The sequence below is a fragment of the Lissotriton vulgaris genome, chromosome 8, assembly GCF_964263255.1.
Source record: "Lissotriton vulgaris chromosome 8, aLisVul1.2, whole genome shotgun sequence".
Classification (NCBI taxonomy): domain Eukaryota; kingdom Metazoa; phylum Chordata; class Amphibia; order Caudata; family Salamandridae; genus Lissotriton; species Lissotriton vulgaris.
Genome location: NC_141696.1, coordinates 1,340,893,879 through 1,340,919,851, shown reverse-complemented (window position 1 = coordinate 1,340,919,851; position 25,973 = coordinate 1,340,893,879). Strand labels below are relative to the sequence as shown.

Sequence of the window (25,973 nt, the reverse complement as noted above, 5' to 3'; positions counted from 1 at the left end):
TACTGAGGTATTGCACATCACTCAAGAGCATGAGCAGCCCTTGGTAACTCCTAAACCCCCTAATCCATTTTCTAGTTGTATTTGATCTAATTGCTTTCCACAGTACCCTAACTTTTTTGCTAATATTTAATTAAACAAGTAGTGTACTGCTATTAGATAGACGTCTTCATAATTTGATGTTATGGGCCTTAATATGTGTTCACAAAGCTAAACATGATATATCAGTTATATTCTGTCAATCAGTATTTATAGAGTCCAGCAAATCACCTGTGAGGGTCTCTAGGCGCTAGAGACGCTTGCTGCATAGCGATGCACTGTTCATTTGAACAGCTCAGGTCTTGATTCCATTCCTGAATTTCTGAAGTGGCCTTACGGTGCATGTGATGGTCATTCCAGGCTTTGTATGCCAGGAGAGAGAAGAATGGTCCTCTCCATTTGCCACGGTGGATCGTTTTGCGAGGAAGATGGAGGCAGATGTGGTGTGCACCTGTTACAACGCATTTTTTACAATGCACTACCGTTACAACGCATCTATTACAACGCAGGTACTGTTACAACTCATGTTTTTACAACACATTTTTTTACAACGCAGGTACCTTTACAACGCATACCATTACAACGTAAGTATTGGTAAGTATATAATTATTTTTTAAATGTTATATTTTTGGGGTAAAGGGGTATTTTTAGGGGTTAGGGTCAGTTTTGGGTTTTAGGGTAAAGGGGTATTTTTAGGGTTCAGGGTCAGTTTTGGGTTTTTGGGTAAAGGGGTATTTTTAGGGTTCAGGGTCAGTTTTCAGTTTTTGGGTAAAGGGGTATTTTTAGGGTTCAGGGTCAGTTTTTAGTTTTTGGGTAAAGGGGTATTTTTAGGGTTCAGTGTCAGTTTTCAGTTTTTGGGTAAAGGGGTATTTTTAGGGTTCAGGGTCAGTTTTCAGTTTTTGGGTAAAGGGGTATTTTTAGGGTTCAGGGTCAGTTTTCTGTTTTTGGGTAAAGGGGTATTTTTAGGGTTCAGGGTCAGTTTTCAGTTTTTGGGTAAAGGGGTATTTTTAGGGTTCAGGGTTAGTTTTCAGTTTTTGGGTAAAGGGGTATTTTTAGGGTTCAGTGTCAGTTTTCAGTTTTTGGGTAAAGGGGTATTTTTAGGGTTCAGGGTCAGTTTTCAGTTTTTGGGTAAAGGGGTATTTTTAGGGTTCAGGGTCAGTTTTCAGTTTTTGGGGTTCAGGGTAAATTAAAATTAATTTTTAATTAAATTATTTAATAGTAAATAAATTAATTTTAATTACATTACATTCTTTTTGGGGTTTAGGGTCAGTTTTGAGTTTTTGGGGTACAGGGGTACAGGGTGAAAATAAATTACTTTTTTTCAAAAATTACAATAATTAATTTAAATTAATTTAAATTAATTTACTTAAATTATTTTGGGGGTTGAGGGTCAGTTTTGAGTTTCTGGGGTACAGGGGTACAGTGTAAAAATAATCTATTATTAATTTAAAATTAAATTAATTAACGGAAATTAAATTAAATAAAATTACCTTAAATTATATTTTTAAAATTTAATTTACGATTATAATATTAATTTTAATATATACTTACCAATACTTACGTTGTAATGGTCTGCGTTGTAAAGGTACCTGCGTTGTAAAAAAATGCGTTGTAAATACATGCGTTGTTACAGTATCCGCGTTGTAAAATCCGCGTTGTAACGGTATGCGGAGTAAAAGTCCGTGTTGTAACATCATATATCCGGCAGATGTAGGTGTCTGGTCAGTTGGTGGAATGACATTAGTTTGTTGATGTGTGGGTCAGCATCTTGAACTGGTATATCTTGTGGATTGGGAGTTAGTGTAGCTTTTTGAGGTGTGTTGTGATGTAGGTCCGTCTGGGGAGGTTGAGAACGAATTTTGCCATTGAGTTTTGTATTGTCTGTAGTCTCTTCAAGAGCCTGCAAAAGGGAATTAGACAATGTATGCCTCATGCTGGGCCAGCGTAGAGCACGGCAATTAATATGACTAAAACTCATAATTTGAGATTGTGCTTAATAAGAACGGCATTGAAAAACAAATTTGAGTGACGCATAAAGTGCTACACCTATTTTCCAGTCCTTATTTTAGTACAGTAATTGCCACAGAGGATGGCTTATTGCTCTTCCAATATTTACAAAGATCAAGCTTTAGCTGACCAATAGGAGAGATGAATATGCGATGCCTAAGTATGATGAGTGCTTCTATCTCTTTTTTGAAGCTTCATTTACCAACCACTGTAGGCCTGTGGCTTAAGGAACACACTGCATCTCTTCCAACTCAGATGTGAGGTTCAATCATTGGCTTTCCTGAAGTTGTGCCAGCTTTATAAGAGAGGCCTTTCATGCCTGATTAGAAAAGAATGGAAGGCCATCTTTTTGCAGATGACAGCTTTGAAAGAGAACTTACTTTTGCTAAGGTTTTCTTTAAGATTTAAGACACTTTAAGTTTAGTTTTGACGGATTAGGTAGCTAATAACAAGGCAGTGCAACCAAGGAGGCTGGTGCCACCAGGCCTGACTGTTTAGCTATCAACGTGTAGAGTGGAGGTATTAGTCATATTTGTTTAATTTGTTAGACCTAGATTGAATCTGCCACCCACACGTAACTCAAAAGGGATTTACAAATGTCAGTCTGGTGGGGAAAAAATAGCCATCTGTAATTAAAGTGTACTTGGAGCTTGAACACATATTATTCTGATTTGCCTCAGTTCTGAGAACGGAATAATTAAACGTCTTCTTAATAACTATTTCTGGGTATTCAGATGAATAGATTTTTAATTTTGTAATTTTTTCACGTTCTGTGCTGGGGTAATTTAATCATTGTATTGTATGAGGCTTGGATGTATTTTATATAATAACTTTTAAAAATTGCACAATACAATTACTAAAAGCACAATACACTAAAAGATTTGTTGACTTGGATTCAGCCTTACCTTTACAAAGGTATGGTTACATTACAGTACAGAATGGGGAAACGGCCATTACAACGAAGCCTTTACAACGAAATCGTTAACCACGCATGCAGTACAACGCATGCGTGGTTAACACGAACGCCTTTACCACGCATACCTTTACTACGAGGTTTGTAGTAAAGGTATATGTGGTAAAGGTAAAAAGTAAAAAAAAAGGGGGGCTTGGGGGGGGTCTCCCCCCCAAAAAAAAGAAACTCACCTGAAGTCACGTCGGGTATCAGCGTCGTTTAAGAGAAAACGGAAAATAAACTTCCGCTTTCTCTTAACGACGTATGACGTCACCACGCTAGTAATTGTGGTAAATGTTATGCGTGGTAAACAAATTCCGTTGTAACGCATGCGTGGTAAAGGCATGCGTTGCAACGGAATTCGTTGTAACGTCATATATTCTACAGAATGTGGCTTCTTTACAAGAATCCTCCTTAACACCTACAAGCCTTCTGCAAGAATACTACAGCGGAATAAAACATTGGAATGTTGAGAGTGCAATTAAAGACTGTGGAGTGACCAAGGGTGAGTAATGGCTGGTACAGAACTTCTGCTCCAACATTCCAATGTTCTATCACTTCTCATTTTCCCTTTTAAACATTCTAACCACAGTGGAATGAATGTTTACATCGCCTTATAGCCCTTCTGCCTCAGCTATACTGGTTGGTAAAGGCCCTCTTCCTCAATATAGTGCTTTGCCTGCATCTCAGGCATATCACACAGGGCCTTTAACAATTGGTATAGCCCGCAGCCATAATATGCGCCCAGTGCTTTCAATATTTCAATGCTTTAACCCATAGTCTTTGGCTCTACTTTGCCTATTCTAAAGATATCGGGTATTATGTGGAGGCTGTGGGTGGGGAAAGCATGAAGCTTCCCTACTCTCTCCTCTTTTGACTCATGTTGTTACAGAGCATTAGGCATAAATCGTTTGTGCTCTTTTTTTTTTTACCCTTACTTAACCAAACAAAAGAAAAAAAATGATCGGAGGGATAGGCAGGTGCTGTAAACATTTCACCCTCTCTATGCCTTCCCGAGTCCTGGTGTTGCTTCATTCATTCAGGGCTGGATTCACACACCCACCACACTATTGAACAATGCACAGTACAGCAGGAGCTGTGCAAGTAGAGGCATTAAACAACCAGAGAACCACACAGGCTTTTAATCCCTATGCCTTCTGGGAGACCTATTTTCAAAAATAGTACTAACACTTTTCTAATAGCCTGTTGCAGCAGGCTATATTGGTCCTTAAAGACGTGCTCCTATTTCATTGTCCATTGCCTTTAGCTCAGCCCAATATTGCCTGACTAAGGTCTTTAATGCAAACACAACAAGATGATGAACGGAGTGCTGAAACCTTTCTCCCACTCACCCCTAGTCACAGATCTGGATTTAATCCATAGTTTTTTTGCTCACTATGCCACCCTAGTTTGAATCCAGCCAAATACAAATCAGTCTTGACCCTGTTCCTCATGGGCACGGTCCAGCCTGAACTGCCAGGGCAGGTCCTCCCTACACTGGAAACAAGCATCCTGGGACCAGTTTACTCCTCATCAGCGTGGCTAGCTTGAGACCAGTGGCACAACAAGCAAAGGACCCTCGTTCGGGCATACCCTTGACGCAGCACTTTTTGCCCTAAGTGGAATGAGTATGCCCAGGGCGTGGATCCCTTGCTTGCTGTGCTACTGGATTCAAGCTAGCCTGGCTGATGAGGGGTGTTACCCAGAAATCTGTCACAGGATGCTTGTTTCCGGTTCAGCTTGGCAGTTCGGGCTGGACGGTTACCACGAGGAACTGGGTCAAGAATGGTTTGCATATGGCTAGGTCCAAACTGGGGTTGCATAGTGAGCAAAAGGACAATGGAATTTAACCCAAATCTCGTGATTGGGGGTGAATGTTTGATTCATTTAGCATTTCGGCCATCATTTGTTGCTACAGCACTCACGGCCTTCAATGGCCAGTTTAGTTCACTGCCTAAGCTATAAGGACCTGCTCAGGTATTGTCTTTTTTGTGTTCATCTGAAACTACCAAAGATGTCTCAAACTCACAGACATATGTTACAAGTGTTAGAAAGAAGCCCAAAGTTCCTGCTTCCCACTCTGTCCTGCTTCAGCGCTGGGACGCCTCATCCATGCACTCTACAAGTATTCTAATCTAATCTAAATCTACATTTGATATCTTCTTGCTCATAAATTACCACACATATCATTGTAAAATCAAATGGCCATTTGAGTTTCTGTAAAGTAGCAGAGAATAAATTCAATTTATTGTGATCCCCTATTGACTCAGGTTGAATAGAACGTTCTTTCACCTATGTGATATTTCTTAACATTAGAAATAGCAAGTAGTTGAAAAGGGATACAATTATAAAGGTCTGCTAAGACTCAATCTATTTGTGATATTTCTTAACCTTAGAAATAGCAAGTATTTGAAAAGGAGTATTATTATAAAGGTCTGCTATGACTCAATCTATTTCTAATAAAAACAAGTTTAACTCAAACTACCATTTATCTTTGGGTAGACGGAAATGGCGGACAAATATTTCATGTAACATTTAAAAGGAAAAGATTTGCAGGTACCCTTTTTTTCACAGGAGGTTTAAATGATGGTTTGTCGTTGAAAATGATTCAATTTTGCAAAAGGGTTCAAGAGCAAATTTGAATTCCTTAGGCCACCACAGATTTGAACAGAAGTTAGCAGACTGGCCAAATACAAGCATTTTTTTCTTCCCAGATTTCTTTGAAGAGTTTTTTTAGGCCCCTATCACAATAGCTGCTAAACATATTTTCACTTTGTCTGAGGTTTCCATTGAATTTCCGGGTTTGCTGCTTATCACTCATGTATCATCACTATGAGTAAAAAAAATAATTAGGGTGGTTTTAAATCAAATGAATCATGGAACTGTGTGCATAGCAGAAAACATAAAATGTTTATGTCGTCCTTGACTGATTTGTCAGGCATTTGTGCATGAGAGACAAACCCTGTATAGTCAAATCTGTTGTTAAATAATCTCTGCCTGTTTAACATGCTTTAATTGGCAAGAATTGCTTTTAAGAAAGGTTATTTAAATTTCCATCAGCATTGAGGAAGGAGAGTAACAGTGAGACAAGTGTTAGTTCAGAGGATCTAAGGTTCTGGGTTTTGAGTCTGGAGTATTGTGGCACATGAGAGAGCAGGTACTTAGTGTTCCTACAGTCCACTTGAATGTAATCATGTCAAAGTATGAAACTAAATGCATTCGTGTCACCTTGTGGGCACCAGTGGAACAACAAGCCTGTGTATCCTTCTAAACTACCAAAATGGAACAACCCTGACCTTACTCGCCACGGAATAGGGAAATTACATTCCCATCACCTTAATGCCTGCATAACCCTCAGGCTCAGTGTTTCGGCAATGGAAGTAGAATATGTGGGGTATGTCCTGCTTACACTCTATGCTTGCTAACTGGTGAGTGCTGAAAACCTAAAAAGGACAACATTCACTAATTATAACATTTCTCTCTGAATTTGTTGAATTGCATACCTGGAAGTGAGATGAACATTGTAGCATTCTTGCAGTAGCAGTTCTTAGTCTTAGGAACATAGGAAAATGTTGATCCTTTAAGCAGTAAATAATCATAAAAGTAAGCAGTGATTCTTGATAGGACTGAATACGTCCCTTTGAGGTATTTAAAAAAAATCTACCAGGTGAGTGAAAGGCACGTTGAGAGTACATTTAATATTTCCTGAGAAATAAGTGACATGTGCAAAGATGGGAAAAGTTCAAGGTAATAATGTCCCACCTGAAACTTTCAAGCACATCTTTTCACAGACAAGTGAAATGTGATCAATCTTCTACTCATGATTGAAAAAAGACCAATAGGTGCATCGCGGACACTGAGACCCAGCATACCGCCAATCCTGCCCTACAACACACTCAAATGGACATTTTAGCCTCCTTTCTGTTGAAAACTGATTAACTCCTAAACTTCTTTTCCATAGGAGGCAGTTAAAGGTGCATCCTATGAAGAAAACATTTTTGCATATTCAATAATTAAATCTATCATTGGTAAATGAGTCCTGCCATTTTTAAACACTTTTAGTGCCTTTTCACACATAGGACTTTCCCTGAATTACTTGCCAAGTCCTTCCTTTTTGAAGAAATCCAGTATTAAAGCCCGCCATTCTCTCAAACCAGTCCCCAATCACCCACCACCCCTTCTTAACCAAGTTCATCATTGTCAGAAGCAAATTAAGACCAATGCCCTACTTCAGGACTACGTACTAGAATTCTTGCTACACTACAGAAATGGAACAAGCACTATCCATGTTGTGACCAGTGCCCTCCTCATCACGTGCAGTGGGAATTTCTTCTCCTTTTGTACCTCTTGGCAGCATTTAGTACACTTGATCACTATGCCAACAACAGTATTCCACATAAGAAATTTGATGACACAGTTCTCAAAAGGTTGTCTTGTTATCCGACCCAAAGATAGTTACCTGGCCATCCAAATTAACCCCTTAAGATCAGAACACGTTTGTGTGATGTGCATATCATAAGGCTCAATTGTATAAACTGGCAAGGACATGAAGATTTACTCATATGAATATGTGGCACATCTCTACTTGATGATCTCATGAGGCAGTATCATAAGCCAGCTAAAGGATAGCTCCCCACCATCCATGCCTAGAAGTGAATGGCCATCTTGAAGCCGAACCTCATGGAAACAGATTTTTTCCTTATTGTCGATCACAACAAACAAGCTTGAGCACAATAATGGCTCACTTCAATGAAGTTTGATGGACTCTCTCCCTACTTTCAAAGTCAGATGATCCATGTGTTTTCCCCAAAAATAGAAACCTCTGCTGTGAGGCCCACATTTCTAAAAACACACAAACAGAAACCCATCAGCTCTCACTTCCACAGAAAGTGAAAGCACCCCTTGCAGAAAACAATCTCAGAAGTGCCTTCCAGGTTCTGGTTCTCTTGCACCTATATGGTGGTATTGTGATTGTTACTAATAATTCAGGCATCCATCCTACATCTATAAAGGTTATGCAATAAGCAGCAAAAACCATTAAGGTACTGAGAACATAGATCACTCTCACACTCCAGCATCTACATTGGCACTACTTGCAAGCCTGAATCACTTTCAGGATTATCTGCTTAATATTGAAGGTTGTCAACTTCAACAAACCACCCTTCCTAGTACACATGGTTATAGGTTTTGGTGGTGAATGTCATGCATTCAGCCAGGACAGTGACAGGTGTGCTCTTGCTATGTAGCAAAGATCTAAAACTGCATGCCTATACAGATACAACAAACACAATACCTTATCCACTTCAGAAAAGAGCTGAAGATGCTCCTCTTAAAGGAATACTGTTTCCCAAAAAACATTTCAGTTGTGTTACTTGCCCTAACATTGCACCCACCACTCTGCTGATATTGTCTAGATCTCCACTGCTAAATACTTTCTTTCTATATGAATATCAATATATACAGTAGTTTTTACATTCCATGAACCCAGTGTCTACAACAGAAAGGATCATTGAATCTGTGCATATGGTGAAGAATTTGACACCCGAGCCACTAGGTTGACTATAGAAGTTCTGGCCAGCAGTAGACCTGTATGTGATCTACCTAGGTGAGAAATACTAGAAACAGATTGTACACAATGGACGTTGGGATCCCAAACCGCTCCTAAGATGTACATTGAATCTACTGAGTGAAGGTACTTAAAGCTGTTTTTTAATTTTTAAGAAGATCAATGTACTTGTACTCTCTATACTCAATATAGAGAGTACAGAGGTAAACTAAATGTACATAGAACTAATAATGTGCAATGACTTGCCCCATTCTTTTACCTTTTTTATATTTTAAGGGAGAACCCTTAGAGTAAATAATAAATGCACATATCCTGTAAGATTTTATCTTCAGTAATAATTTCCAAGACATCTTCTTTGTGGTGATGGGGAACAAACAAGCAGGCATTCCATGATATGTTGACTACATTTGCCATAACAAATTATGTCTATTTTAATTGTGTTGGTTTGTAATTACATTAACTTCAGGCAATGACCAATGATCAGTGAACATTTTGATGAGGAGAGGAAAGGGAATGGCTACTGCTGAGGATTTGGGCTGAAGGTCTGAATAGCGGACTGTGGATCCTTAATACCTACTTTCTATAGGGATCGCTTAGATTGCTCATATTTTAGTTTGCTTGCACATTTGTGCTGCTTTACCTTGAACATATTACCTTTAGCACATTTATTTTTGTGCCATAGAATTGTTTTAGAAAAACACTGCACATGTTTTTGTTATTGGTTCAAACTCTGACTGAACATCTTGTTACAAGATCAAACAACACTGTGCCCAGTCTTTCTGTGATGGGTTAGCTGTCGTAGCTTGCCATTTAGAGACAACATACATTCACATCTGCTGTTTTCAAGAAGACACCTCGTAACATATACCCAGAGACATGCCATTTTAAAAATGGAGAGAAGACATTCTAGCACAGCAAAGGTACTGAGACAAGAAAGCTACACAAGCTGAGATGTAGAATAACTATTTATGCATGACAGTAATGGGGTTCGCCACTAATCCCGGAGATTTATAATATAAGATGTTTTTTCCATAGTGAGGGCAGGCTGAGGCAGATATATAATTCTCCAAGGTAGGTCTTCTTATTTTTTATAGTTTACTTGTAATACTTTTCACTCTGTTGGAATGCATTTGTTATCTAATTGCAGCGCAGATGTATTCTAATAGAGCACAACACTTTCAAGAAATATTGTAAACTGTTCTTGTATCCTTGTTTTGTTTATTATGGCCATTCTTGAGTGAGAAAACTAAAGGTTGATGATCTGTTTCCATGGGTCCCAGAGGGGACTAGAGTGTTATGTTCTTCTAACTTACTTGTCCCTCTTGGAAGGTTAGGAGGGCTGGTAAATACTATGAGCTAGTTTGGAGAGGGGCTCATAGGTATTGATTGTATGGTGACTCAGTCCCTACATACTGACATTCTGTGGTCCCAGGTATAGTTCTGTTTGCAAAGAAATCCTGGAGCATGGCGCAACCAATGCTTAGTTGGGTACTTATCGCACTGGTCTCCTGAGTGCTTGTGTGTATCCATAATACCCCTTACACCTACCTACCGCTGTAGATGTCCATAGTGTTGGGGGTTAATCCTCCACAGTATTTAGGAAGCACCAAATTCTGTGAATTTTCAGGCTTGAAAGTGTTAAAGCATAACCCATTGTTGTGCTACACTTTGTTTCATTTCTGTGTTATTATGGACTGCACCCGCTGTTTTCATTCCTGTTAATTGCAAACCTTCTGTCCAGTTATATGTAATGCATCAGGGACTTACTGATGTAGGTAGTGCTTTTATCTTTGGAGTATAACCAAATGAAGTATTTTATTCTTGGATCGATTTTCCAGCTGTGGATGCTAATTCAACCACATTTCATGCATATATTACTCCTGCACCATCAGCCTAATACAGATCATGTGTACTCATGAAAATATCACTGTCTTACTGGGAATACAATACTTGGTTCCTTGGCACAATCCCACATGTAAATACAACCAGTACATATGGGTTCCCTCAGTAATGATGGATTCACACCACACCCTAATATGGGTGTTTGTTTAATCTTTTGCAAACCAGGGAATTATACGAGTCTCTGGTTACATTATATAGATGCTTGACTCAATATGTTTTATGCACTTTGTTGGCTGTGCCACAATGGCCTGGCCTGCTAGTACAAGCCCAGTTGCCTGCAGTTCCTACAATAAGTCCTGTAACTGTTCATTCAGTTATGGGCAAAGTTCCCACTAATCGCGAGGACATTCCACTTAGGATTGCCCAAATATAGACCAAATTGAAACTGAATTTCCCCTCACGGGCCCACAAGACAAGCACAGCACATTAACTTTAAATTTCACCGGCAGACCAGACGACCACATACGTACGAGACGACGACGCCGAATACATGGCACACACTTTATTCTTCTCTTTGCCTACTGGATCTTAACGAACGGATGTTATTAGATTTGCTTGACCTGCCAACTACACATTTATAAACTCCATTGATTAGACAACTATCAAGACGGATGGGACGTGTAGCATAAAGATACACTGCGTTAAGCCCTGAAGAAGTCCGGTTACGGACGAAACGCGTTGGCTATTTTTATCTGCAAATTTTGAATAATAAAAGAAAGAATAAAACGAAGAAAATTGACTTGGAATTTTCTTGGGAGAACTGTTGGATTCCATCTTTGTCACAAAACAAATGTTTACCAAGAACTAATATCGTGGTTATTATACTGTTTTTGGAGTGCGAGGTCAACTTGTGAAGTTTGATGTATAGAACAAATTCCTGTTTGTTTTATGTTGGGATCTAGGGGGTTGTATCCCAGACCATTTGCACCCATACTGTACTAACAATAGGAACTTGACCCTCGGTGCGGCCCTTAAAGCCTCAATCCCCTTTTCTGCTTGACGAACATTAACTATGTGCTTACTACATGGAATGGTTCACATATTAGATCAATCTCAAACTTGGTGGGCAGTCTTTGCTTCTTTCTATACCATCAGTCATGGCACTCTGTCCATGTCAGTCTTGCGGGACAGATCAAAACAAATACAGAATGAGCACAGGGCAGCTTCTGCCCTGGATTTGGGCATGAAATTATTGGAAAATTTTCCCGTGACCTCCTTAAAGATTCTGTCTAACATTAAAGGAGAAGTGACATCTCTGGCTATATTCCAGAGGCTTCCAGCAGTCACACAAGTCGTGAACGCGAGCTATCTATAATTATTACTGATGTGTTCACATACTTAGGACGCACTAATTTGGTAATATGACCTACTAAACCACCTCTTGGCAAACCTAGTACTGAAAAGGAAGCCAAGCAAAACCATGAGTTTGTTTAAAAAAAATGGGATAAATATAAACAAATAGAGAATGATAAACCTCCCCAGGAGCTCTCTGAGGAATGCTAGGATTTTCGGGATTGCACTAAAATCAAGACTCCAGACAGGTCGATGTACAATTTTTCTAACCATGCCCACTTTTCTGCAGGCTACTGAATTGAGATTGCTTTTGAATGTAAAAAATTCTGGAGAGGATAGCGGTGTCATATTCTTATATAACACAATGTTTACATGTGTTATATGAGTCAAGCATCATGCTGGAATCAAGTGAAGAGTATATGATCAGAGATCTAAAACTGTTTAGAAGCAATGTACAGCCTTATACGATGATGAAAGGTGTGCTGTCTAAGCCCAAATGACCATCACGGAAATGGCAATCTAGGATGAAATATTGCACATTCATTGTCATTTGTGTCAAACAAATTATACTAAGATTGTAGTACATCTGTGACCTTGAGTATTGGGCAGGGGCAAAGGCCCACCTGGGACTGTAAATCTCGGCTCTTCTCTACTCCACATCCAACATTGTCCCTCTGTGTTCACATCCCTCAGGGTATTAGAAATCTGTTCAAATTTGTTTGCAAAATTCAAACTTTATGCTAGCTGTGGGATCTATATTGATGCCAGTGCCACAAAATTTTTATTTCACAGCATGTAAAACAATATGTTGATAATGTTCCTGTCAATTTAAAGTGCTAATGAACCACACCTTGCAGCCGCATGCCACATGCCAGTTTGCAGAGGGTGCAGGAATCCACAGATTGTGAAATTTTTATAGCACGTTGAAAATGTGAAAATAACGCTAATATAAATAATTGCAATGACATGAAGTTTGAAACTGATTTTCCAGCGCAGATGTGCTTTTTAAATGTGTACAAGTATTTAAACACAGATCTGAGTGTTTAAACCACATGACCATGTTATAAAGCAAACCATTTTTTTTGTGTCTTTTAGAATAGCTGTTCTACCAGATGGGAGTCTAAGAATCCTTAATGCTACCAAGTCTGATGAAGGAAGATATATCTGTCAAGGAGAAAATGCATTTGGTTCAGCAGAAATAGTCGCTTCAGTTTTTGTCACAGGTATGGAAACATTTACATTAATATTTCAATCAATTCACACTAGATATCAAAGTGACCTGGATACCTGTGTTGTAAAAAATGTCACAGAAATTGATACACACATCCCATCTGCACCTTAAGGCAGTGGCATGTGCTTTTGGTCACCCTTGATTTGACAGATTCAATTACGGTTTGTAAATAATGTTAGAGATAGCATTGCATATCTTGTTACCATCACACTAAAAAGGAGACGACTATGAGTGTAGTATTGCTTATAAGTTTGAGAATGTATTGTTATATGCTTGTGTGCACTTCTAGTAGGGCCACTGAAATTATGACATTTTGCAGCCACAGCATTTTGTGCATAGATCTAGATTTGCCGTGTAATCCAGCATCTGCTGAATAATCTGCAGATTTTAACAAATAACAAATGTTTCTATCTCAAACAGAGCAAAAGTTACTAAAAACACGGCAACATGTGCAAAGGTTGACTGGTCACCTTTCTGTTGCTTATTGATGTATTTTGTGGTGTCAAAGTGGTACTGAATAGGTGACACATTTTCCATAAATAGTGCTCACGTATAAAACTGACAAAATATTGAGGTAATGCTCTCACAAAATGTGCCACATTATGCTACATAATTTGTCTTTTTCTGCCATATAATTTAGTCACATGATTTGGTCTTCTCACATTGTATAATTACAGTGGCCTGGCTTTTAGGTGTTGTTACTTGTTAGTATGTGTTAGAAATGGGGGTCTCTAGTTGGCAGAGGTAGGTACCTTTGTCCAAATAGGGACCCTTCTTCCTGGCCAGGGTAAGGGTGATACCCTTCTAAAAGAACCCTGATCACCCCCTTGGTAGCTTGGCACGAGCAGACAGGCTTATCTCAGAAGCAGTGTGTAAAGCATTTGTGCACGCATACAATAACACAGTGAAAACACTACAAATTGACACCAAACCAATTTTGAAAAATAAACAAAACTTTATCTAAACCAACAAGACCAAAAACAACAAAACTCCAACATACAATACTGTAAAAATAGTTTGTGTGCAAAATAGCCTTAAATTTCAAGAATAATGGGAAACACAGTTCTTCCAACTCAGTAGCTCCTTTTGGAGCTACCACGATACTGAACACAACAGAGTCTAACAATTCCAACCAACCGTTTTGGTATGGTTTTGCTAAAGCATTGGTAGACTCGAAGACCGTACCTTTCATGTTGTGGCTGATACGATGGAATGGACTGGTCCGGTGTAACTGTCCCGGTTGTGATGTGAGATGGAAGCGTTGCAGCGTGCTGTTTCCTCACAGCTCGGTGCAGACAGCAGCTCGTTGACGGAGTCAGTGAGACCGAGGCTTGCATTGCAGGGTGAGACTGTGCTCGATGCGGTGCTGGAAGGTCATGGTGCGCCGCCGGAGCCAGTTGATGTACGACTCGGGCAGCGACGGAGTCGGTGATGTCTGTGCAGCGTGCAGCAAAGAGGTGTGGAGTGCGGTGCCCACAGGACATGGTGCAGGCAGCAGCTCGTTGATGGAGTTGGTGAGACCAGGGTTGCGTTGCGAAATGAGGTGCCTTCAGGACACGGAGTCTGCGACTGACTCAGTGATGGAGTCGGCTGCTCTCTTCTTCTGTGGTGACTGGAACCAGCGGAACCAGAAAAGATGCCCAGAAGAATGGTGAGGTCTTTGCTGTTCTTGAGACCTCTTAACTAGAGGGCAAGCTCCACTTCAAGCCCTTGGAGATAATGCCTCAAACAGGATGCACGTACAGTTCCTCTCTTTGGCAGAAAATGCCACTGAAGGCCAACCCCAGACAGCACACAGCAAAGGGGCAGTAGTCCTCCTTCAGTTTCTCCAGATCTTCTCCTTGGCAGATGTTCCTCTTGAAGTCCCAAAAGTGATCTAAAGTTCTGGGGCCTGGGCCCACTATTTATACAGCAAAATCCTTTGTTCTCTGGTGGCAGCGAAGCCCTGTGTTCAGTCAAAGCCAGTTCTGTTCTCTCTGGTGCAACTGCCTGGCAGGAGGTGGGGACGACATTATGGAAGGGAGGCCAGGTGAAAGAAAATCTCCTCCCCATACTCTAAATGCAGCCCAGGTCTATTCAGCCCAGCACTAACTCATCCAGACTCTCTACAGCCACTGTGCATCCCCAACCCCTATCACTCCAAAGAGTCAATACACAACCTAGCAATGACATACTAGATGGCTAAGCAAGAAAATACCTACCTTCTAAAATTGCTATTTTCAAAGATAACGTATAAAATCACCCTCCCTCAAGGATTCATTGTAACATTATGAGTTCAGGCATATAAAACTTTATTTTCCTATCTTGTTCCAGGGGGTAGCTATGTTTATAAGATGTTATAAGCAAACTCCCCGTTCCATCCAATTGGAACAGGTAACCTTGCAATAGTGAAAAATTTAATTGGCAGTATTTCACTATCAGGACATGCCACACACTGCACCCTGCCCACATGGGTACCTTGGGGTGACTCACATGTAAGAAAAGGGAAGGTTAAGACCTGGCAGTTGGTGAACTTACCAAGTTGACATGGCAGTACCAGACTGCACACAGGCTTTGCAATGGCAGACCTGAGTTACAGGCTGCTTATGTGGGTGGCACAATAAGTGTTGCCGGCACACTAGCAGCATTTGATTTACAGGCCCTGGGCACTAACAGTGCACTGTACTAGGGACTGACTAGTAAATCAAATATGCCAATCATGGAATCACCAATCCATAACTACAATTAACAAAGGGAGCACTTTCACTTTGGCTTTGAACAGCAGTGGCAATGTGACCAAAGCATCTAGACCAACAAAAACGAAGTCCAACACGCAGCAAAATAGGAGGCAATGCAAAAATATAGGGGAACCCATGCCAATGATGCCAGGTCTAACAGTATGACTATTGCGCTTGGTTTGGTCGGCTGTTTTGTGATTTATAGGTTATTTTTCTAACCCTAATTTAAATTCTTCAGTGACTTTCTAAATATCAACCACAACTGTACTTTAATGGCATTTTTAAGTGATTTTAAGGTGTTTATATACACACATATAAAGGTATTAAAATCAATTCTAATCATAACTTATAACCTTTATTTTTATATTAACATTTTGTTTTATTTTTATTTTTCATGTACCACGTGCAACAATTCCCTGCGTCCCCAACCCACCATGGCCAGCTAAGCCCCCGTGCACAGCTGGGGTGTCCATAAGGTCTGACCTGCAGCAAACCGGACATGGTTGGCCAACCCTCCAGCACCTGGGCTTTTGCTGTGGACAGCGGGGTTTGGCTACAGTGCTTTGCTGATGGCAGAATTCACAAACCCTTAATTTGAAATAAAAAATTAATTAAACAGTGTATTGGCCATACAGCAAACCCCATCTGTGAACGACCAACTCTCTCACACACTGGAGGATGGCCACAGAGCCTGTCCTCTTTCCAATTTCTGTTTTCTGAATTAAGTGCTTGGTAAACCATGCCTAGAGGACCCTGGACCCTTGTTAGGTTGTGTACCCTTCTTTGACATCCCGCAGGGTTTGCAGACCAAATGTCCAGGAAACATACAGGGTCCTGGGGCAGGTTCAATAAGGGTCCAGGAGCCTTTGCAGAAGGAGTTTGCATGCCTTTTATCTGGATTCACAGACCTCACAAGCCAGAAAGGACTTGAAACCATCCTTACAGCCAGCAAATCCTGGAGTAAAATGAGCATTTTTTATAAAATAATGTAATACTGAGCAGGGAGCTTTAAGTTCTTGCAACCAACAACCGGCCTAGGGGGACAGAAGAGTCATCTGCTGGAGCCTTAAGTCCCTCTCAGTTTTATTTCTTAGTACATGGGGACTGAACCCTGTGTCCTGTACCTGCGATCCAATCAGAGTTTTGTGTCCAAAATCCAATTTTGGGTTCATAGACTTGAATTGGACAACAGGAAAAATCTTCCTCATCTAATCGGATTTCATGTTTTGTAAATTTTGTGTCCACACAGATGGTCCTACATGAACTAACAGTCCAGATATGTACATCTTTCTTATTTTGAATGTCAAAATTTGAGGCCTCCAAAAATCACTTTTATAATGATCATTTCCCAAAAAAACATTTACAGTGATTGACACGAAACAAAGGCAATTCTTCTACTTTCATGCTAAATTTGATGCAATTCTTTTCAGCCATTTTTCTGTAGCACAGTTCAAAATTTCCACATGATTTAAAATGGACAATATGAACTTTTTTGACCCTTTCCTTTGTTTTGCTCTCTGCATGAAGGATCTCTATGAAAACTCTAATGCTGAACCCAAGTCGAAGTAGCATTTGTTTACAAGGTTTTATGCAGATTTTTAAAACAACGGCAAAGTTATTAGCAAAATGATAAGTATCTTTTCAGTTGAAAGTCTAACCTAACCATAACTACAAAGCCTCTGTAGTATACATAAACCTACACAGTATATTTGCAGATTTGCTGAGTGTAATATATTATTACTATTTTGAGAGTGGGGAGGGGCATTGACTCAGGGGAGGTGAAGCCTCCATTGGGTCATGATGCCCCTCCTCTACGTCAACAATATTGATAAAAAGCATATTGTACTTGGAACATCTGCATATTTGATGTATGCCAAGGCATTTTTTTTCTTGCATATTTATTTTAACAATCGTTATTTAGCCAAAAATAAGATTCCTGGGGTTAAATGTATTGATGAAATTAATTGTGGCATATTTTACTTAACTTTTTAAAATAATCTAGTGACAATCTTCAGTATGAATATTGTTAGTTCAATGTTTCATACCTTTTTAAAATTAAATCAATAAAGCGAGATATCAAGAATTTAATCAGGACGGTAAAATCCCATTAACAGGCCTTCAAACTCTTAGGAGAGAGTTTCCCATTGTTATAGTCAATCAGTAAGGCAATACGTCGTATTTTTTTAATGTCACTTTTGTTGTACTGTGGTGATAAACTTGAATTGAACTCGTACACTTTAGTAATAAATGCATGAATATGCATTTGTTATGGCAGTTGCTCCAACTAATGTGTTTTGAGCCATTTTCATTCATAAAATTCATAGATATGTTCATGCCTTACTGCTGTCTCTTTATTTACTCACGTTTGATGTTACAGAATATTCGAAAATGTGATTAATGTAATAATTGTATTCACCAAGTCAGAAGATTTTTCTGCATAATGAGAAATGTGCAAAGTGAGCCTGTGTTGCTGCTTCTACGATATTTGTCAATGCAGTGTACTACATCCTCACCAGCTGCAAAAACGTGCATCCTGCTCTACAGTAACTCATTATGCATGCGCGAGATTACGATAATTACAACAATTTCAATTAATTGCAAGATTAGTCATTTGACTACTTTCTGTTAACCTTTGGCATATTTCCAATGAAAAGACAATCAGTAACGGGCCACTACTATGAAGCCAATAATGATAATGACTGTAGGTGCTTATGATATATCTCTGAACACATATAGAGCAGGATGGCGAAGGGAAAGGCAGCACATTAATTGATTTTCAGACTCTGACTTTGCTGAATGTTTAATTAGTAAATTAATAGACTATAAAATAAATGAGAACACATATTTTACCTGAATTCTGTCGGAATTATACATATTGATATAGTATTACTTCTTTTCTCAAGAACCAACGAGAATGGAACTCACTCCGAAGAGGACCGAACTGACTGTTGGAGAGAGTGTTGTCCTCAACTGCAAAGCAATCCATGATGCCATTCTGGACGTGTCCTTCCACTGGTCTTTAAATGGGCAGCCTGTTGACTTCGATAAAGAGGGAGGGCACTTTGAGAGCATACGAGCAGTAAGTGTAAATTATGCAAAATTGGTCATACCTTGATGTATGAGTGAAATTTTTTTAAAATTCTACTTTGGTCCAGTGTAAGCCATATTTGAGGTAAGTCATTGGTGCACATTAAACCCCAGGGCCTAATTTGAAAGACGAAAGCCCTAGGACACACGGCCACAAGTGCTAAATGTTGGGGCTACTTGACGCCCCCTCATGCCTCTTGCTCCCAATACAAAACAATATATTTATATTACAAACAGAGTATCTTAATAGATCACTAAAATCACATATATACATATAAGCTCTATGTGTCTGACAATTGCTTAATATCTGGTTCTTCACAGCATTGAAAAATATCGTCCTGATGATGGTCTTTTTGACGACTGCCCTTTAGACCAAAACGTTGACACTCCATCATCTCCTCATATGCTGCTTTGACACTAACTTACAACCATTTTTTATTAATTAATTTAGGTTGTTTGCTTTATCCATTAGGAGTTGATGTTTTTAGTTATGAACTGTAGAGAAAATATTGTTTGCCTCTGTTCATGACTTTTGCTCCAATTCATTTGTCTGTATCTATCTCCCCAATTTTGTTTCAGTAAATATAAAAATTTTGTCAAAATATAGTTTTTTCTCTGTGTGTTCTCTCTTTTCCTTCCATCAATTTATTATTGTGTAGCAAGACTGTTATCCTGTGGATACTATTGAGTGTGTTACATTTGTACAACTCATCAATCATATTGACTATTCTCTAAATAAGTCCCTTGTAGCATACTCTGACCTTAATCATATAGTGCCCAAGCCTACAAGGGTTTATTGGGTTTCCCCTGCCTATAACATCTTGCTCCCATCAGCACCATCTGTGCTGATAAAAGCATAAAGGCCAAAGGTTCACCAAGGTAGGAGTGTGAGAAAAGAAAGATTTTTGTGAGGTGTGTGGATACAGACTCATTGCCTGAGATGCTTTCCTTGCCTCCTCGCTACCATCAGAATTGTGGCATGATTGTGCTACTATATTTGACGCAAAGAGGACCCAGTTAGTATCCCTGCGTAGTCTATCAACATCACTCGAGTATGGCGCTCTACCCCATTCTTTGCGTCCTTTCCATATGGGCACACATGCTTGCTCAGGGTGCATATTCTGGCTATGACCTGTAGGAAATGTGTCCTCCATTCATAGAACCCTTGGGCAGGCAGCTTATCTTTTTGCCCACAAAATTCCGCACCATCTCCAAAGCACATGATAATGAAAGATTCAATTCACCTGTACATTTGTGTGACTGTTTAATGTCTAGATCACTCACCGGAAATGTTCATTACTTCGATTCTGCTCTCCTCTTCACAGTGAAAGTGCAACTGTAAAACTAAGATTAGCATGAAGTCACTGTTCATCCACTAGTGCAAGACAGATGAAGCACTTTTAGGGGGTAACATGTTATCCAGTTGGACACCCTTCGTTAAAATATGCATGTCTAGTTAACGGTTAGACAACTAGGGATGCTCACGAATTTATGATTATTTAACCACTGCTCTATAAAAAGAGCTTAAAATGTACTCCGAATTTAATCAGTGAGTTTATCACGTTTAGCAGAAATTGCATTATATGCAGAATGGTTGCAGGTCCCAGTGCAAAGGTCTAATGCAACTGCTGGAGTGTGCTGCACATGATTGAATGAAATAAGGCTTCATTGAAGGTAGAGCGGTGGGAAGTGACGTGGGAAATGGAGCTAAGGGCCCATGTTAAATATACACAGAGTTGGCAGAGTGTCTGGCCAACTCCCTGTGAGTGAGTCTGTAACTATTATACCCCAGTCGTGACCCGCCCATCGAGTCTAATTCTGCCTGTTTTTTTGCATCAATCCCTTGCTCTCACCACTCCAACAACTAGAGAAGACTGGAGGGGTAATCTAGAAGCAGACTTCATTGCCCTTACCCAAGCAACTTACAGGTCAATTGTGGATTGATTTGAGTGCAGGTGTCTTCTTAGGGTCTATGCGCAGGCGTTAGAGTGATGACATTATGCCACTCGGCTAGTATCTGTTTTGCTGTGACAATAGCAGCACATCCAAGATTTAGCATCCTCCCCTTAGCCCAGAGCTGGACCACTTCCATCATTAGGCCGTGATAATGGCTGAGGTGCACACAATGTGGTGCCACCTTATCAGTGGCACTGCCCTCATGGCACCCCTGCCTCAAGACCTCTCTGTCTATATCTTCAGAAGAGTTGCGAAGAATAGAAACCTTGATGTTATTTTCATTTCTCATTCTTTTCTTTGCAATTTTATTGAAGTAGAACAGAGCTTCGTGATCTCAGTCTATTAAAATCATCTCTGCGAGCTCTCTTTCTTAAAGGATGCGTTCATTGCCGGAGGCATTTTTACCTTTTATCCATCCCTGTTCTGTTTTTTCTAAGCTGGTCTCTGCGTGTGAAAAAAACATCACATGGAGATCGATAGAAACTGAATATGTGGAGTGTGAAGACACAGTTTTTAAGCTGAACTGCAAATGTCCTACAGAATGCAGAAGGAATCCGAGCGAAGGAGCAAAGCTTGATTCGTCGAAGGCTAACAGAATCAATCTGACCGTAAAGCTCAATTTTTGGCAGATGCTGTAGACTGGCCAGGTAATCCTAGCCTTGTGCACTGTGTCAGCGCCGTTCAATCATAAGTGGATCATTTCTTTCAAGCCATTGTCCGGATATCCCTGGCCCTGGGGAGCCAGGCACTACTACAAGGCTGTTGTAGGTTGACCGGTCATGCTTGGTTTGGCTCTTTTGTGGCTTGGCCTGGCCAAGAATCTTTAGCCAACCCAACTTTTCAGAGTCTGACTGACTTTCATTGAGGTAGTGTTAGCAAGCATTGGCAAATGCATTCGGTTTCGCCTATGTGATTAATACTTTTTTTTGGGTTCGTCTTAAGTTGGTGCGCAGTTGTACAATAAAAAGGGCTGTGCAGGCAAAACCTAAAAATGGACTCCACTTCATATTCCACACTCTCGAGTGACTTTAGAGGATGGTTCAAAGACCAAAGTGGTATTGGATATACAGGCTTATGGAGGATTGTGTCAGACAAGATACATACACCATTGCAATGGTAAGGCCACCAGGCTATCAAAAGGCACCACAAACTGAGGTGTGAATTAAGCATGGCATCCTGGAACAAGGGACTATTAACGCAGAGAAGGGAGAGACAATGCAGTAATAGGAGATGGAAAAAGGTAAGTTATTCAGAGGGTGAGAGAAAGAGGAGGTTGGGACTCAATGGCTCAGTGGCAGGCAGGTGTGCAGCATTCACTAGTGCACCATATGCAGCAGCAGCAGGGCCCAGGTGTGTGAGGAGCCTGCTACCACTGCTCCTTAATTGACTGCTTTTAATGCTCAACCAGGGGGGTCAACGAGGCCGCTGTCCTTGTTTGCACTGGCGTGAGATAGGCAACGGGAGGATTTCAGAATAATTTGGAGATTAATCAGGGCAAAAGTGTCTAACACTGTGAGAGTTGTTTAAGAAAGTAGTGTGAAAGGGAGACCTAAGTGACCAGAGGTCTAAGTAATGTTTAAGTCTTTTTTTCTGAATTGAAACATTTCCAGCCCATATCACTCATAAAAAAATCATTGGTACTCATATAGCTGATACTGCTAAAATGCAAAGGGTCTGTCAGGCTTGTTTCTGCTGTCCAGTTTGCTTCAGTCACTGGTCCGGACTCAGGTAGTCAGTCCCTCAACTCTAGTTAATTACACTGGCAAAATACCACTTCTGCAATTAAAGTTACAGAGATATCAATTCTTTGTTGAGGTCCCTATAACTCACCACTGATGTCACACACTTGCTCCGAGTAAAAAGTAACGTGCAAATTCACACTACAGAAAAGTAAAAAGCATGAAGAGTAGGGACCGCAATCTGATGTTGCGTCGTCCCAGAGTGACACCGTTATCAACGATCAACGCCGAGTGGTTCACTGACACTAGAAGTAAGCCTTAAGTGTACTGAGGAACATCAGGCAATTCGGTGAAAACATTGGGCATGTCTCAGGGTGCCTTGGAGAGCGAGGCTTGAGGATTTTTTGGGCATTTACAGGGTGGAGACCTGTTTGGGTTCTCCCTTCTTATCATGAATAACTCTGGTACAGGATGTACATGGTGTGCCACCTGCCTGTTGAAGGCCTCTTCACTCCTCACTGGGTGACTTTTGCTTGCCCGCTAAAAAAAGCAGCGTTATAGCCTGGGGTGACCAAAAGGAGCCCTATGACACCATGCAAAAGGGACCGGTATTGGTGAGGAGACATCTGCTCTCTTTCCCATGCGCCATAGCTTCCCCGATAATACTTCTGCCTAAGAAAGCCACCCGGCTTCTACCCTGCATTACTGGTACATAGCCATTAGGCTGCAACAGTTTGGGCAGTGTGAACACCGATTGGCTTGTTATTTCATTAGTGCTTTCAGGATCCTATTATTTCGACTACATACACCGTTAGCAATATCAATCTTACGGGGGATGATACGCGTAATGCAAAATGAAAGAGATCAGGAAACCAGGACACCCAGACAAAAATAGGAAAAATAAGAATAACATATCAGAGTATTGAGGAAATGGTGTGATATTAAATACTGAGTGAATATATTAAATAGAGGAATAAAAGAAAGAGTAAACCGTAGAGAAGATCTGATCTGTAAACTAGTACCGAAGTGGATATCTGCTTGTGCCTTGGGGTGCGATGGAGGGCATGCGATGACGAATGCACTCAAGCCGTTCCCTGCTGGTGCCCTGGGGGCTCTAGGTACGGCGTGCTTCGCCTGGAGTATGGAGAAGGAATAAAAGGCACATCAGAGTATCTCCACCTGACATTAACAGGGCACTGAGCCTACGGCTCTTCACAGTGTTGCAACTTTAAAGCAAGGGTGTAACTCATTTTTATTTGTCTTCTCAATCATTGCTTGAGAGGTTTAAAAGAAGTTCCACCAAAGTGGATTAACACAGTACTTTGCTGATGGGAACCACTCGGTGAAGAACAGGAAATAGAACGCTTGCAACCAATAGAAATAAGGAAAAGTAAATTGACAAGCACAAGAACCAACTAGTAGTGAAGGCGGAATGTAAATCCCTTTTAAGATATATTTAAAACAATATATTTCACAAGTACAGGGCAAGCGCTCTGCAGGTTAAAGCTAAAAAGTGGTCTGACCAGTTTGCATATCATATTTCATAGCTCCTGATGTCCCATGGCTGGGCCTTCAATAAGAATTTTAGGGAACAACCATTGACTATAAATCAGGGCCTTGGGGAGGAGGTGTGGCTGAAAGCAGCAATTCAGGCGATAGAATAGGCGTAGCGGGGGCAGTAATATATGAGAGACCAGAGCATGGGGTGACGGACTGCCACCAAGCTACCGCAGGCCAAAGCCGTAGCTTCTACAGTCCTATGCAACAACAGGAAAAAATTCCCTTTGCTGCAAAGTCCAGCGAAGCTTTCGCTCTTTAATTAAAATAATTGTAATGCAAGTCCGAGGTCTTTGCAAACCCTCAATCCTAAGATTTAATAATGTTTCTGCTGCAAGGCCTTCCATTATTCGTTGTGCAAGTGCTTCAGTGCAGTTAGTCCTAGAACAGAAGGACATACTCAAGTCCCTTGATGAAAGTCCCAGCATTGATTTGATCAGTTATTACTAAACCTGTAGGCATACATCCTTTATTCCTAGAAATTATTTTGGGCATAGTCAATTGAGGTAAATTCTCACGTGAATCTTCTTTGTCTACCTACATAATGCAGATGTTGCATAAGTGGTAAATCAGGTTTAGAAAATATGTCTTCTACTTAAAGGATAGTCAAGGAAATCCGGTTTTTATTGCAGTAAAATAGGTTATCCTGAAATTCATTAAAACAATACTTCACTTCCAAATAAAAATATTTTTTGTGAACATATTACTTCGCATATGACCGCGGTTCTAATTTGCATAATGCAAATGCCAGGAAATGCATATGTTAACTGATATTCACGCTTAATTTAGCATCCTTATTATACAGTATACAAAGGAACTGCTAAGACAGTCTGATTTTAAATATCATATTCTAATAAGGAGAGGTGAATAAAAGGCAAATATCAATCCTTTTTTTAGACAAATAGCCAGAAAATTAGTGACGAAAAACTATTATTGGGATTGCTTCTCTCTCATTTAAGATACCTCTAAAAAGTTCCAAATGTAAACCTTCTATTGTAAATGAGTGCACAATGATGTGCTGAAAGAGTATTCACATTAGCAATGTTTCCTAGCAGGATATTTTTGGAGTGAAATTATGTTAAGGCTGATTCACAAAGGTTACAGGAAGTTTTAGTAAATAACCCCATACATAACACTGAGGCATATTGCTAAAAAAGGTATTCAGAATGATTCACATACATTTCCTTGATTTAAGAGGTAATTATTGTATGCAATGTTAGACCTGATACTCTTGAGGTAGTGTTTCCTTGAACTTTCTGCTTTTTCCTCATGGATTTTGCTGATTCTTTTTTTGTGGCGTTTGGACAATGGGCAGTTTCACACTATGATGCAGTGTAAAAAAGTGCATGCACCCTTCCTACACATGTTAGCAAGTGGGGTTCACCTGATGTTTTCGAACATGTACCCAGCCTGCCATTGCAGGCCTGGAGTTGCGCATTTGCATTCATGCTCAGGTTGCTCTTTCTAAATCATTGGGAAATGCTGAAGGTGCCTTTCCCTAACCCTGATGCACCCCTGGGGTGAGCCCTGGAATGGCGGTGTGTGGAGCAAGTGATAGGTGAAAGGCAGGGCAGGTACACATGGGTGTTCCCTGCCCAGGTAGTGACGATTCTCCATGTGTGTTTTCACTACCTATGAGTTTTACTCTCCCCAGAGGTTAACATGGGGGAATGGCTGAGATTACTTTAAGCTGCAATGGTGGCTTCCAGTGGCGCAGCCTCATGTTCACTATGATTGGATCACAGCGACAAATCCTCCCTTGTGGTAAAGGTGGATTTGTCATTAACAGCTTAGAAATGCCACTTCTAGAAAGTGGGCTTTTCTCTGCCCTAAACTCTTTTGTGTGCCTTTTAGTTTGACTACAGTCTATCCTGGAGGCTGGGGAGCAAATCTGTGCATGCCCCAAAGACAGCTATAAATATTAGGCATGCAACTGGAAAGACAAATCTCTGTCATTTGAGGACATGGCTTGCTAGATTGGGGGAGAGGT

At 40.3% G+C, this 25,973-nt stretch overlaps 1 protein-coding gene across 2 annotated transcripts in view; it reads left to right on the top strand.

The window, feature by feature from the left end:
• The window catches only part of CNTN5 (contactin 5), a 3,039,905-nt gene that overhangs the window by 2,567,010 nt on the left and 446,922 nt on the right, over nucleotides 1-25,973 (top strand). For both annotated transcript variants that reach the window (XM_086935289.1, XM_086935290.1), the window contains 2 exons: nucleotides 12,852-12,979; nucleotides 18,608-18,783. In XM_086935289.1, coding sequence (XP_086791415.1) covers nucleotides 12,852-12,979; nucleotides 18,608-18,783 — 304 coding nt within the window. The remainder of the gene's footprint in view (nucleotides 1-12,851; nucleotides 12,980-18,607; nucleotides 18,784-25,973) is intronic.